We start from the raw sequence: 15,762 nt of genomic DNA on the forward strand, positions 1-15,762 counted from the left end.
CCACAACATTGGCGATTGAAATCATATAACGACAAGTTCACTACTAAGAAATTATTTTATTTCTAATTTTTAAATAGAGGTAACAACATATCATAATGGCTAAAACGAGGCACGTGCTCAGTGAGCCCACCGATATCCATTTAATTGCTTCAGATAACGTGATTGTTTCTCCAAACCCGGGATACCAGGGCCCGTGATAATACTTAATTTTTCGAAAGTGATACAATTGTTGTCGCGGAAGGAAAATCAGTACCGCTGCACTCTTAATAGGCGCATCACCCCACCTATAATGATAAATTCCACCACTTTCGTCTATGAATTTCAAAAAACGCGCAACGTCGGGTCTTCGCCAAAAGTCAAACCTCGATACCTCAAAGTTGTTGTAAAATATCCCACCTTCTGGCCAATCACTGTATTCTTTGGGTTCAACTGAATTCACTTTTAGATAATGTGTAATATTTTCCTTGAGGTAAGTAAGGCAGAGTGGATTGTCAAAGTAGACAAGGTTATATCCGTAGGTGTAATGATTATCCTGCATAAACCTGAATACATCATATGTGATGTAATCCTGAAGTAGCGAATCATCATCAAGTCTGAAGTACCACGTGATGTTGGCGAGAATCGGTTGCTGAGCAACCAGACGAGCATGGAACCTGCTCATGTGATTGTAACCAGGGAAACGGGACCGATCAGGTTTTGGACACGTGATGTCCTTGACGGCTTCCTCTGCTGAAACATTCAAGTAGTAGGGCTGGGTGAAGTGGATTTTTTGGAAGAATATTCTTGATGTAGAAATATCTGTTAAATCAGTCAAATCTCTATCAGTGACGTTTCCTTCATAGAAAACAACCACAGGGTATTGAAATTTTTGATTAAAATACGTATCAAGATGACGAACGGCGACTTTCATTCTCCAAAAACTCGCCTCATAGGTCAAGAAATATATGACTGCTTTCGGCTTTCCCGTGGGCCAAGTGCTGACCACACGCTGAAACTCCTTCAACTGTTGGTCATTCCTAAAGTCCCTCAAAACAGATTTTTGCCTCATCTGCGTGCGGACAATTAATGTGACGGTCAGGATGCAAATAACCAGTGCGGTCATCACGAGGAAAGGGCGTGGCCTTGACCGCCTCAGCAGCAGGGTATTCAACATCCCCTCATACCTGTTAGGTAACGATAATAAATAAATAAATAAATAAATAATGTTCACAAAGTTAAACATGAGTAGCTGAGCATTTAATATGTTTTTTCTTTCTAAACTAACAAAACAGTATCGAAACTCCCGAAATTATATATAGACCTAGCACGCAACGCCTTTATGCCTGACATTATGTGTGTGTGTGCGTGTGAGTGTGTGTGTGCGTAAGTGTTTGCTTGTGTGGAGATGGTCCACGTAGCATGATTACCGTCATACTATAACACGCGTGACTTCCAATGCCCCACCTTTTGTAGCGTTTTAAGCGACTGAGAATCCAAAAGGGGGTGAGGCAACTTCTACTTATGCACACAGTGTTCTTCCTACCGCGGTGACGTACACTGCACTTTGCAGTTATGCCTTCGCCATAAAGGAATTCATTCTTGATAACATGTAAATGCAATATCAGGCCAGAATGAGGCATAAAGGCTTAATGAGTCTGCAGCTACAAACTGTTCATTCTCATCCTTAAGCTTATTTTTGACAGTCTGTTTTGAGACTTAGCTAGCCAAACGCATGGTCAATCACTGGAAGGAAGCTATACCAATGTAAAATTTACCTGAAGGCACTCCGGTTCACCAGAGATACTATATCATCCCTGTCTGCGACAGAAATTGTGTCACATATATGCGTGACCTCGATTTCGCTATGACCCAGAGGTGTTTATTCAACAAGATCATTCCAGGTGAAAACTTGTATGACGTCATGCAGGTGTGTCGATTTGTCAACCGCATATTAAAGGTACACTTCATGGGTTGAAAACTCCACAAAATGCTTATTTTTGCCATCCACAGCTTCTTATTAATCATTACAAACACATTAAAAACGATGTAACCCCTTTTAAATATTTTTGTGGAGCGTACTTGATGTTGATATTTACATAGGAGCATAGAAAGGATGGTCGCTGGTTAAATGATTGACCGCTTTAAACTAAAAGCCTCATTACCACGGGAAATCCATATTGGGAAAATCCCCACACAGTTGACCTTTAAGTGGTCAAGAAATTCATATACGAGGTCTTTTTCACAACTAAAAAATTTAAGAAATATTATCATCAGACAGTTATAAAATATTTAGTGAAAAATCGGAAATTTAACAGTTGTACGTTATCCTAAAAATGACGATCAGAATTAAAGAAGCGGGTTTAAAGAAACTGTAATGTTGTGTATACAGTACGTATACAATGTATATAAGTGCCATTCTTACTATTAAAAATATATGTCATTGTATGTATGTATGTGTGCAGTTACGTGTGTAATTATGTTTGTATGTATGTGAGCGCGTGCGTGTGCATGCAAGTGTATATTTATCAAAGGAATTTTGTCAGCACTCTGCTACTAGGCACTTATCAAGCTAGAAGAAGAAACTAACTTCACAATGCGAGCCAACAAAGTGAGGTTATTCGAAATTTTATTCACCTGTATAAAAATAAACAAGACACAAATTAATAACACTTTATATGCCAAAACAAAACCATTTGATATTTCCATCATTTTTCACAATCTCCAAGGTGATATATCTTCCAAATCTGTTAAGTTTACGATTTATATATAAACCCGTTTTAGAGGTATTTCATTTTTTACTGTCCGTGGTGGTATTAACTGAAAAGTTAAAAAAATAAATTTTGTCAATCGATTTGGGTGTGGTGCACCTTAGTAATTATGAAAAAAAAGGAAAAAAAAAGAACGCAAAGAAAACTGCTAGGAACAGTCATTTGGTGCTACATGAATCATGCCTTCTACCAGTGTGGCAGATTATATAGGGAAAAACGGAAAAATCCACACGGCTAAATGACTGTCTTTTTATCTAGAGACATATCTGTGAATATCTGAGAAAAATCAATCTGTCGCCCTGGTAGAGGGTACATGTATCATATATATTTTATTAAATCCTAAGTATTTTCGTTTTGGCGCAATCGATAGGCTGAGAAAGGAACGCACTGATTGTGTTACCGTGAGAATGGTCCTACGAAAACAAAAACAATTAAAACCAACAGCACCATTCCGACTAGAGATACCACGGGTATTTCAAAGATATCTGTGCTCAGGAAAGTATCTATCCATGTGTCGTTTTTGACGCCGTGTCGATACCGCAAATCCGAGAAGAAATACGTTTGGTTTTTGTCAAGAAATATGGTAACTGCGTCTGTTTTGATTGGTGCGTCTCCCCAGCGATCATAATATATACCTCCTTGCCTGTCAATGTACTCTATAAATTGCCACACGTCTGGCCGTCGCCAAAATTTTACATTGGAAATCTCAAAGTTGTTCCAAAATATGTCTAGCTTGGGCCAATGATAATAGTGCTTCGGCTCTATAGATTGGTTAAATAGGTAATAAGTCACGTTACCTAATAAATGTTCAACACATAAAGGGTCTTCCTCATGGACGGAATTGTAACCATACATGTAACCGCCGTTCTCCATCGTCTTAAAAACGTCGTAGGAAATATAACGTAAAATCTCGGAGTCGTCGTCAAGTCTCCAATACCACGTGACGTTTGCGAGAAATGGGCTTTCAAAAACGAGGCGGACGTGGAAGCGACACATGTGATTGTAACCAGGAAACCGAGATTGGTCCAAGGGGTATGGACATGAACTTCTTTTTACCGCAGCCAGTAAAGGTTCTTTGATAGAATCAGGCTTGGTGAATGTAACTCTTTGGAAGAATAATGGTGAGGGAGACTGTGATAGCAATTTCCATAATGCCTCATCTGATAAATATTGCTCATAGAATACGATTACAGGATACATGTATTTTCGGTTGAAATTCTTATTTAAAAGTCTCAACGATCTTTCGAGCCTCCACAAATTATCTCCGTTGATCAAATAGTATATCACAGCTCTTGGTTTTTCTGGCGACCAATCTCGCATCATCTCGTTGAATAACGCAAGTTCTCCGTCATTGCTAGTTGGCCTTCGCTCACCCATTGGTGGAAGCTCCAGTTGGAAGGCATGTTGACTACTGGATGTATTGTAAGTGTAAAATAATAATATAAAGGGAATGAGTCCAATGAATCCAATTCCAAGGACCTGTTTTGCTGGCGGTGGCAGAATTCCACACATTTGATTCGACGGTAGATGCTGAAATGACATTTTGGAATATTATGTGAATGGTGTTATCGTGCTGTGAGAACGCGGTTATTCTGACAAATATTAATTGCGAACCCTTTTAGTGCATGAAAGTGTAACAAATTAAGTAACAAGTGTAACAAGTAGTAAATGTATATTGTAACATGTAAGATGTCCATCTCCATCTTTCTCCTTCACTCTCTCTTTCACTGTCACACACACACACACACACACACACACACACACACGTGAGCCAACACAATACTCGTTAAAATGCTGTTAAAGAGACCAGTGCATGACATTTCGTCAAACTCCCTCTCTCCCTCTCTAGCTCTAACTCACTCTCACTTACATCTAATCGTCAGATTAGATTTTAAGAATGTCAAAATCTTCACCTAATTAGCTCACATAAAATTAAAATACTGGGCTACATTGCATCAGCAGATCTAACGCAATGTGTTGCGCCGAAATAGGTTGTCTGGCGATATGCACGAATAAAAAGCGCTTTTCTTTAGTTTGTTCACCAAAGTTTTATTTCAAATTTTAATTAAAAAAATTAATTAGAATTATTCGTAGTGAGGTAGTAAAATCGAGTGGGTGGCATGATATATTGTTACGTTACTGTTAAAAACGACATTATCGATACACACATCATACCTCACAAATGTCTTTTTAACTTCAAAATGTCTTTTTTGCTTTACCTTCGAAAACAATTTTGAACAAACTTTAATTGTTTTTTGGCAGTTATCAGTAGAATACATAACTGAGATGTAGCTATTTTGGCAACGTTCATATTTTGGCATGCCGCGTCCTCCCGTCACAAGTCTTTTCTCCCTTGTATTTTCCTTTAAAATTAGAATGTCTACGTCACCACCCATGTCATTCTACCAGTCATTGACATGCATTATGCACAAAACGTGTATTTGACATTTTTTTTTTTTTTTTGATAAGTGGAAACTGTGACATACACTTTATATGAAGTATTACATTCTGTCTTATATACTATTACCCCTCTCCCTTTTCTTCTTCCTCTCTCATGCGTGTACACATATAAGCATACGTGAGGCGTGTGTGGATTTCATTTTGATTTATGTTATCTCCTGAGGTTAGTTAAAAACAACCATTAGGATAGAAGTTGTGAGTGTGTTGTTAAGCTATATTTATATCCGCATTGTTATATATCATATGAATTCATAATATGATAAGCTTATAATTTATTTATTCAAAATCAAAGCAACCGAAAGCCTGAAGTTGTACAAATGCAAGAGCGCAAATAAAAAAATGAAAAGAAAGGGTTATGTACAATGATCACAATAAGCACAGGTATTTAAAAAGGGCTGTATAAAAAGCTAAATAAAGAAAACTGAATAAGATGTGTTTTGAAATCAAACTGTTTAAATTTAGACCTACTGAAGGTAGAGTGGGTGTTATCCCTTAAGTTTTTGTGGGATTGGGAGATCAAAAAGATTTTAAACCTCTAAAGAGGTAAATGATCACGGTATGGTTGTTCATGTCCGTATACCAACACTTAGAACTGCGGTTATCTGTTTTATGAATTATTCAAAACTGTTATATTATAGGTTTCTCTGCTGGTGCAATGTAATATAGACTTACTTGCATGCATTTAAGATACAAATCTAGATCAAACGACACAGAACCTAAATCATGGGGTCTAATCATTGCCATTTTAGGGCTCATTTCTAGTGAAGCTATCGTTCCACGTAGATCGATCCAACTCCGCAGGGACCATAGCTGAATGCAGCCAGATTAAGAGATTAACTCGCCGCCTCTTGTTTCCAGCGTACTCATATAATCGCCAGCTTTTCCGTATTCTACTCAACGCCAGAAGAAGGCGTGTTACTCTGCTAAACTGATTGCCTTCAGCGAGAGTCCTTGCGGAATTGGATCGATCTACGGAGAACGATAGTTTCATTGGAAATGAGCCCTTAGTCAAGAACCTGGACAAACATCTTTTGCATCTTCCCTATCTAGCATGGGAGCAAGTAACCAATATGAGCGAGAGACCAATATTAAACTTTATATTAAATATTAAACTTTAATACTGACCTACTTAGCACGTAACTACATGTACAATACACACAACAATATAAAGATATATGTGGGGGGGGGGGGGTGAGAAAAATTCCGTTCAAGATGCCATTGTTATTACAATTATAGACAGAGCAGAGTGCGACATATTCAATACAAAACATTATTTAGAATGACTTTTTCAAATATTGGTGCTTTTTATCTTTTTATAGATCTTTTTAAAAAAATTAAATTGTCTGAAATACGTAAAATCTTATTCATGGAGTTACATTTAGTCCTGAAACACGTTCTTTATACTAAAATATAAGATGGCGAAAATCGTCTTCTGTAATATGACTTGGCAAATATTATTTTTCGCAAGTAGATTTCATGCGAAAATCCTGTATAGCATATCGTAAGCTTATTTCCTAAGAATAGGAGAGGCAAATGATTATCTTTTAAATTTTGTGATATGCTTTTCTAGTTTTCGCAACTCATTTCCATTCACAATCTCAACGTAAGATTCGATTTTAAAACTTTCAACCATAAATACTTCACATGCTCGCAGATATTCGGATATAAAACCAGGCTTGCTTGTCACCATAATATCTCTTCTGTCTCATGAATAATTAACTTATTTCATTAGAATAGGGGAGGCTTATGATTATCTGGGCATCTATTTCATACTTTAATACCTTTAGCTGTCCTTTGTTGTGAACAGCAGTTTAGTATTCTAGTAGCTTAATTTGAAGTCAGAGAAAGTAGATTTAGAATTGCATAACGTTGTATTTTAAGAATTTTTAATTGTATAGAACATTATGACTATTAAATATAACATTGAAATGTATACTATTGGATGCGGTATTTGAGCAATAAACGTCATCATTATCATAATTACTACATTATCGACTACATAGAATAAACAAATTAATTATTTCCTTGTCTTAAATCACCCGTTTTTACCCTTGTTTTTCAACCTCGGTAAAAAATATTTCACATTTTCTTCATACAGCCGATTTTTTTAAATTTCAAAAATATACAGTATCGAAAACAATATACTAAAACTAAATATCTGATTCAAACATTTTGTGCAACCAATATAACTTCTCATCATCGTGCAACTCCATTGCAGAGGTTGTAATATTTTTTTTATTGGCCCTGAACCAGTATTCGCGGGTTAGGGAATAATAACTCTATATGAATAAGGGGTGGCCTAACCGTTCATTAAACCTAGTGGCTGTCATAATTTGGCCAATTAGGCCTCCCAAGGACGTCATACTAGTAGTACATTAATAAAACGAGTCCACCGGAAAATAGGGGGCGTATGCTGTTTATGTTTTACACTACATACCGGCACAGACAACTGCACTTTTTATATATGATATTGAGATAGGCCTACCTGGCAATACTGCAATGGCATATAGATATGAGATCTTGAATTTGGCTATGATCTTATGACAGGGGGTAATGTGTGTGTGTGTGTGTGTGTGTGTGTGTGCGCACGTATGTGTGTGTGTGTGTGTGCGTGTATGTGCACGAGAGAGAGAGAGAGAGAGAGAGAGAGAGAGAGAGACCCACACCAGCAAAATATGCCGCACCGCAGTCGTACAATAACGGCCCTGTACGACTGCGGTGTACTGGGTATACCACCTTCCATGTGCTTTGCTACGGGTCATTCAACTGAGACAAGGTGACTGTTTCTTTTTTTTTCTCTAACAAAATATTTACTTTAATAGGCTTCAGATGATGTAAGACATACACACACTCTTGATCCCTCCACCTAAACATTAAGCAACATGTGCTGTGTTTATAAAAATACAAGTACTCCATACAAAAAAGATAATAATAATAATAACGCGGAGTCTTCGGTACACATATTTCTGCATCAGTGCCCGTGGTCAACATGCACGCGGTCTAACGTATTGTGATTATAAATTATCTTTCTCCAAACTCAGCGTAACTTAGGCATCACTGCTGCATACGTATCGCAGTAAGTACTGTACTTAGCACAGTGAGGTGTCGCATCGAGACAACTCTCTCCAAATCACCCCTCCCCCTCTACACACGTAGTACAGAGACTTAATACCGCGGACGGCAACATATATTAGGTAGGGTATTGTCTCTATCCTTTTTATACATATTTTCTTGGCCACATCCTCTACTTACCCGACAAACCGCCTTGCCTTCATGTATCAGGTTGACAGTGTCAGGTGTTGGACGGAATACCACTGCGCATGCGTCACCAAAAAAGGTATATTGATCTTAGCGCACATCTCATGTGATAGGTGTGATGTATATAGCGATGCAGGAAAAACTGGAGGGCTTACCGTTGAATGCTATATTGTTGACTTGAAAATATGTCAAAACTCCCTCTAGGTATATTCAGTATCGGTTTGTCGATAGTACCGTGTTAATGCTAGAGGCTATAGCTGAGGCGTATACACTGTACCGAACAGGCACAATTGCGAGATACATGCACGTGCATGGTAGCGGTTTTCTATATAGCCTACTTATATTGCTCCCCAATCCATGCACGTTAGACTTTAATATAACTAAATTATAATATTTCTATTATTTTTTATGACTAGAATTAAATTCACCATGTTTCCCGTTCCCACCCAGCTACATGTAGTAGGTCTATGCCATATTAACTGTTGCCGAGACGACCGTTCACAATGAATTTTGTCGAAATAGCTAATGCACACTAACTTTAGGGGGACCCTTGCTGAATGCAATCAGATTAATCAACACGTCTTTTCTTGTTTCCAACGTACTCGTGTAATCACCGCATTTTTATATTCTACTCAACGCTAGGACAGGTGAGTAAGCTTGTTAATCTGATTGCATTCAGCAAAGAGTCCCCGGGGAGTTAATGCGTGTAAGCTAGATCTAAAAATCGTTGTAAACGGTCCCAAAGTTTGAAGAATTTTACTTACCGTGGTAATGGAGATTGAAACTGGTGATTAATTTCCCTAGTAATTTTAATAATTATCTGGACCACCAACCATGTAAACACTTACCAGGTCTGTATCGCGAGTGCGACTTGGAGTCTGGAGGGCTTAGTTCCATCGAGGAAAGATCGATATCTGAATAGTACCAGTTTCCCCTCCAATCTGATTTATTTTTATATATGTATTTTGTTAAATTCTGTTTAGTATTTTGTGTGTTAATAATATTGCTGATTTATTTCCTCTGATTTATTTCACCATTCTGCTTAGTAGTTAATCAGCATTATGTTCATTTGTTAAAACTATTCCCTTACTTTCTTTCTTTCTTTTTTCTTTTTTGTTGTTGCTTTTGTATACATATATATTCGTGTGTATAATTTGTAACTTTCTTGTAATTAACAGAGTGCATATAATGCTTCTATGCGCTATGCCTCCGTTTCTTGTGAATAAACTGTTTTAAAAAAGTTATCTTACTTCAACCGTTGAGCAGGTAGTATGGCTGTGATATCAACGGCGGCATGGGCGGGAGGGAGGGGCAAGCTGTCTCCTCCAGAAACAGGCATCGCAACAGGTTATTGCCTTAATTGTTTTATCTTTGGCCGCATTCAGAGCAGCGGACTAACTTGTCCACGGGTCAAATATGGCAGACCCACTTGAATACTTCCCCACGGGGAATCTATTCAGTGTCTATTAGCGGATTAAACAGCGAGCTTTTAACACCCCATTTCCATAGATTTTTAGATCGATCTATCCCTGTGGGGAGTCTCACTAGATTACTGTCAGCTTGGCCGTCTTAAGCGTCTGTCCCGCCTACTAAAAGCTGTAAGGTGGTAATTAACTATGGTGTCCGCTCGGCTGACTGCAATTTAGCCTGAACCCCCAGGGAGTTAGGTCGATCTAAAACTTAATCCTTAGATCGATCTAAATCTCTGGGAAAGCACCCTAAGTCGGTGGCCATATTTGGCCCGCGGACTAGTTAGTCCACTGTTCTGAATGCAGCCTTTAAAACCGCTAGGTCACGCGTCAGTTCTTTTTTTTTTTTTTTTGGCTCCAATCAATACATTTTTCACCTAACCTTTGTAAGCAGACAGTTGAATTAAATATATATGCAATTCCTCTGCATATTTGATGAATGCGTTTAACTGTTGGCTGTCATGCAGTGCTTGGTAGAAGGAAAAAAAACGTTTTTTTCTTCAGCTGCTATTAATTTATTGAAATCGAAATTCGTCCCAAACAAATGACAAGCAACAGAAGATCGAGGTGAACGAATTTCTAAACAGATAACATCTTTCAGGGCCGTAGCTTGAGCAAAATGCCAGGGGGGGCAGTAAGCGGACACGAGGGGGCGAAGTCCCCGAGAGGGGAGGGGGTGTCCCCCTACCAGTGTGGAAAATTCTAAATCCCAGGGGGGGCAGCTGCCCCCCCTGCCCCCCCGGAGGCTACGGCCCTGTCTTTCTCCTCTTATTTTTAATAAACAGCGTTAAACAGCATTAGTTTCATTGTGTGAAAGGGCTCTAGTAAATGTGTCCTTATTGACTTCTATATGCCTTATTATAGGACTCACTTTTGATATATATTTTATGTGCTTCATCTTGCATATTATTAACATAAAAGTTTAAACTGTGTATAGCAGTTAGAAGTTTCCCCGAGTTAACTTGCAGGCTAAATTACGCTGGTTTCTTTCTAACAATATCTAGGCTCTATTCCCATAGATTTTAGATCGATCTATCCCCGTGGGGAGTCTCACTAGATTACTTTCGGATAATCCGACTTAAATGTCCGTCCCGCCTACTACAAGCTGTAAGGGGGTAATTAACTTTCGTGTCCGCCCGGCTGACAGCTATTTAGCGTGAACCCCCAGGGAGTTAGGTCGATCTAAAGTAGGTCGATCTAATCTATGGAAATGGGGTGTTATTGATCAAGTGATATTTGGACACTTTTTCCTTGATTGAAGGTAAAAGTTGAAAATTTAAAGCCATGTTAATTTCGTTGAGATATGATTGTGGTAATTGATATCTAATTGCGGTGGTTAAGACACTAAGGGTTCCTGTAGTGGTTCCGCTTGTAAAACCGTAAAGTTCGACATGTAACACATACATAAACCCAGCAATATAATCATTTGAAGGTGTGTTCGTCTACATTAATTCTAGTCACGGTAAGCGAATAAATGGATGTTTCCTCTCAATTTCATCTGTAATATCAAAGTATGATTATTTAATCAACAATGCAACATTAAGCTGAAGACCCAGTAATGGCCGTTATATACACTCTGCATTAAATCTATGTTATACACTCCTGCTACTATATCAGTACAACTGAATTCAGTCAGATAACGGCGATAAAATATGTCACCATGTCTGTATTGTCTGTATTGTACATAGAGATAACCCAAAAATTGCTGATTAAGATGTACTTTGAAGTGTCCTTGAACACTGAACGTCTCGCCTGACCAGGTGTACATGTCAAGAGAGACAGCACATCTAATGGCGACTGGGGGCGTGTACCTGTCACAAAAAGAAATATAACTGGAGAAAGTACAGGTAAATCCCACTCCTAATATATCGTAATACATCATATTGGGAATATAATTCTGAAAATTGTGTGATAATGCACTGGGATGATGCTTGCTACAGTTTATGTCTCTGTAGGGCGGTAAAAATATAACACATTGTTACCGAGTTAGGATTGTATTATTCACTCTTCATCATACCTACCCGGTGATATTTCGGCTACATCATTTTTTTAGAATTTATTCCATTTTCGTTCTTCTTTTATGTAATAATTCACTGGATAACTACAATTATGTTTAATTACATATCTATTGTAATAGTTTCGTTTTCACTTCCGTCTTTCAAATCTTTTTATTATTAATTATTTTGGTTTGTGTTCGTTCTTACTTTTCGTTTATATTACGGGACTTATCTTTAAAACATTAAGTTGGATGTCTTTCTTTGTTTATATTAAGGGAATTTTCATTTAAACATTGTTGCATGTCTTTCTCTTCTTTATTTTCAGATATTGCCCTTAAGAGCCATGTCTCTGTCCAAGATTTTAACGAAAGATTTCTTAACGTGCAGCATATGCCATGAAAATTTCAAAGACCCTAAGGTCCTCAGCTGTGGGCATTCTTTTTGCTACCATTGCCTCCAAGACCATTTGGATAGAAACTTCCAAGGTCAGCCTCGCTTCACTTGTCCTATCTGCAGACGTCAGTGTGATCTCCCTAAAGACGGTGTAAGTGGTTTACAAACAAATCATCTTCTGGTGAGCATATCACACACACAGGGTCAAGTAGAAGAAGCGAAAGCTGCCAAGAAATGCAGAATATGTCTCCTGAAAAATGACCGCAATCCACCAATGGCAACAAAACGCTGTTTGGACTGTGAGGAAAGTATGTGTGGAGATTGTTCTACAGAACATTTACTTCATAAGTTCAGTCGTGACCACAAGCTGTTTCCTTTCGACCAGTTTGACAGCGACGAATACGTGACAGAGCTGCGTGCCCGGAAAAACGTCCTGTGTGACCACAACAACAAGGACCCCGTGGAAATCTTCTGCCCAGTATGTGAAAAGTTCGTCTGTGTCGGTTGTATGGTTTTAGAACACCAGGGTCATGATTGCCTTAGAATCAACACTGCTGCCAACAAACGCAAGGAGAAACTAGAACTCAGGGTGAAGCCCATCGAGAAGAAAAGTCTACGGTACGATCACTTTAAAACCGCTGCTGAAAAACAGAAATTATCAGTAGAAGAGGGAAGAAAAAAGGCAAAGAGTGAAGTAAACAGGCAGTTGGAGCAAGTTATTGAGATGGCCCGTGAACGTGCCAGTGAACTCCTTGAAGAAATAGATGCTGTGTCCAACGCCAAATTAGAAATTTTAAATTTTTTTATTGCAACTGCTACCGTCGACCAAAACCAACTGGACGACGTTGTAGACTTCTCGAGGAAACTCATTAACCATGGCAACGATATAGATGTCCTCCAAATGGCCTCGGCCTGTGAGCAAAGCAGTGAGAGCGTCCAAACTTTCGAAATCCCGACCCTGCCCGCAGCCTTGACCCAGCTACAGCTAATCACCAAAGATATGGAGGAGTGCGTTACCAATATCAACAGTAGTCTTGGAAACGTAGTTCCAGCTGTGAGTGGAAGACTGGTGACATCATTCAAAGTAGAACTGAGCAAGTCTCCTGAGGAGTTGATCAGTCACGTGACCACTGATGTAAACGGTGATTACCTTTTTGGCATATTCTGTAATGAGGACAAGTCACGGAATAGAATCCTCATCTACGATTCCAACCTTGTCCTTCAGAGCACAATTCCAAACCCAAGAGCAGCAGAAAAGTACGGTTTTGCTGGGATTGCCATTGATGATGATGGCAACATTGTCACTAGATGTCAGGGATCAAATGAAATCATTGTTTACTCCAAGAAAGGAGACCACGTGAGAACATTCCACAGTGAGTCACCTCATGCAGTTGCGGTCAACAGCAAGGGTCATTATGTAGTGGCAGGTCGCAGTACTCTGACTGTGCACCACAAGGATGGCGAGGTCCTGCAGACGACACCGGACCCAAAGAATAAATATATCAAACGCATCCACTGTAACGCCAATGATGACGTCATCGTCACAGGAGATGATCACATCCGTGTATACGATTCCACTCTCCGGCTTAAATACAGATATGGTACCAAGGGTGATGGAGACGGACAGGTGAACGGTCCGTGCGGCACATGCTGCTTGGATAATGGAGACATCATTCTAGCAGACCACAAAAACCATCGTCTACACCTGGTGTCACAAGCTGGAAAATTCAACCGATTTCTTTTGACCAAAAGAAATGGACTTGTAAATCCGCAACATCTTGCAATAACTTGTCTCGGACAACTTGTCGTAGGGGGAGAGAAAGGCGAGATTAAATTATTCGAATTATGAGTGGCTGTTCAGCTTACAATGCCCCCCCCCCCCCGAATATGTGCTTGTTAATACAGACTTTTGTTAATATTTGATTACATATATGTAAAATATGTTCAGAGCACATATCAGTGAAGACAGAAAGTCGTATGTTTTGAATTATACGTGTTATTTATTGGTAAAAAAAGTTATTTACTTTGGTAATTCGTTGTTTCACTAAACTGTCTGTAAATTGATTGGTTTTGCGTCGGCCATTCACCCTTCCACCACGGTGCTCACGAAAATTTTGTAACCCTCACAATTAAGTCTCAGCCCTACTCTACTTGACGTCAGTAGTATTTTACTGCAATGTGTTTTTGTTTCTTATGTTTTTAAAGTGCCTGACCCCGGTCCGTGCGCTGCAGTCCAAATGCAGCGAGTGAAAAAAAAAACTTGAATTACATTTGCTACCTGCGGTGATTTTAGATTCACAAGCCATTCTGTAGGGAAAACCAAGTACAGAAATTTTGACTTTATTTTTCCTTGTAACGGTGGCATACCTTATATGTGTCCCCAAGGTTCAGGCAACTTTAGTTCGTGACTGCAGTTTTCAACTCTCTGTTTTTCCAAATCATCCAAAACACTCCAAAATTTTAAGTCAGGGGCCTTGTGAATCTGTTGAGTGTCCTCTTTAACAAATTCTCCTGTAGGCCTCCTGGTGAGATTTTCAGAAGGTTCCATCTGTCTGTTTCCACCTTCATCTTTGTTTTGGACGGATATATCGCCAGTCCTGGTGCAGTTCCAAAGAAAATATATCGCCAGAATATTGATAACCACTAATAATAAGCAGGTACCCGATCTGGTCTTCATTCCACTGTTTGTTTTGCACAGCGCTATAGAGCATATATGACACCGTTTGTCACTATATCTCAGCAGCTATTCCGTTATATACTACAGTGTACATGTACAAGTATGTTATTTCAGTTTTTCTGGTCCCTCATATTATAATGGGGAGCACTGGGGAGCACTATTCAAACACTCACAATTTCGAGTGCTGATGTTCAATGTTATTTAAATAACACAGTGGACGTGGATGATTTACAACATGGTGTTCGCACTTCTTCTCGCACATCTTTTATTCCTTATGTGGGTAATTGTCGAAGCAAAGTCGACACTATTAAATATTAATAAACAGGTGTATTCATGTGAAGATAAGGTTCTCAACGAGAAGGCGTAATAAATGTAAAACATTTCTGTGCTCAATAAATTTGTTATTAATATTATAAATGCAATTCAAGACAGCGTATGATAGGAGTACTAGTATAAACAAAACAATATGATAAGAGAAGATCTCTCAACATCTTTCTTTGGTTAATTTTTTTTTTCGTGAAAAGTATTGTAGGCAGGGCCTGATAGCTAAGTTGGTTAATAACATGAAATGTCCTGGGTTCAAGCTCCAGTCGGGCCATTCTCCTTTTATTGTTATTTGTTGTCTGATTTTCATTTTTAAACAACTGCTCGATTCTCCTTGTTCAGTACCTGTTTAACTAGTACTCAATGCAGAGCGCAAATACGGTTACTTGGACGAAAAATTGCAACAACTGTGAATTGCAAATTTGATGTACATGCAC

At 38.7% G+C, this 15,762-nt stretch overlaps 2 protein-coding genes and 1 long non-coding RNA gene across 3 annotated transcripts; 1 reads left to right on the forward strand and 2 right to left on the reverse strand.

Moving 5' to 3' along the window:
• Window positions 1-41: 41 nt before the first annotated feature.
• On the reverse strand, window positions 42-2,001 carry LOC106156139 (uncharacterized). Its single transcript, XM_087013909.1, has 2 exons — window positions 1,755-2,001; window positions 42-1,163 (listed from the first exon to the last, which is right to left on the reverse strand). Exon 2 carries the CDS (start codon window positions 1,151-1,153, stop codon window positions 44-46), a length of 1,110 nt encoding a protein of 369 aa, XP_086870035.1. The 5' UTR covers window positions 1,154-1,163; window positions 1,755-2,001; the 3' UTR covers window positions 42-43.
• A 587-nt stretch (window positions 2,002-2,588) lies between these two features.
• On the reverse strand, window positions 2,589-8,711 carry LOC106153142 (uncharacterized). The gene is made up of 2 exons (XR_015334784.1): window positions 8,460-8,711; window positions 2,589-4,277 (listed from the first exon to the last, which is right to left on the reverse strand). It is a non-coding gene; the product is annotated as an uncharacterized LOC106153142 (long non-coding RNA).
• Window positions 8,712-12,274: 3,563 nt separating this feature from the next.
• Window positions 12,275-14,173, forward strand: LOC106156144 (E3 ubiquitin-protein ligase TRIM56-like). The gene has a single exon (XM_013531252.2). It carries the CDS (start codon window positions 12,275-12,277, stop codon window positions 14,171-14,173), a length of 1,899 nt encoding a protein of 632 aa, XP_013386706.2.
• Window positions 14,174-15,762: the final 1,589 nt, after the last annotated feature.

Source organism: Lingula anatina, chromosome 5, assembly GCF_051362555.1.
Source record: "Lingula anatina isolate TDL-2025a chromosome 5, LinAna3.0, whole genome shotgun sequence".
In the NCBI taxonomy this organism is placed as follows: Eukaryota; Metazoa; Brachiopoda; class Lingulata; order Lingulida; family Lingulidae; genus Lingula; species Lingula anatina.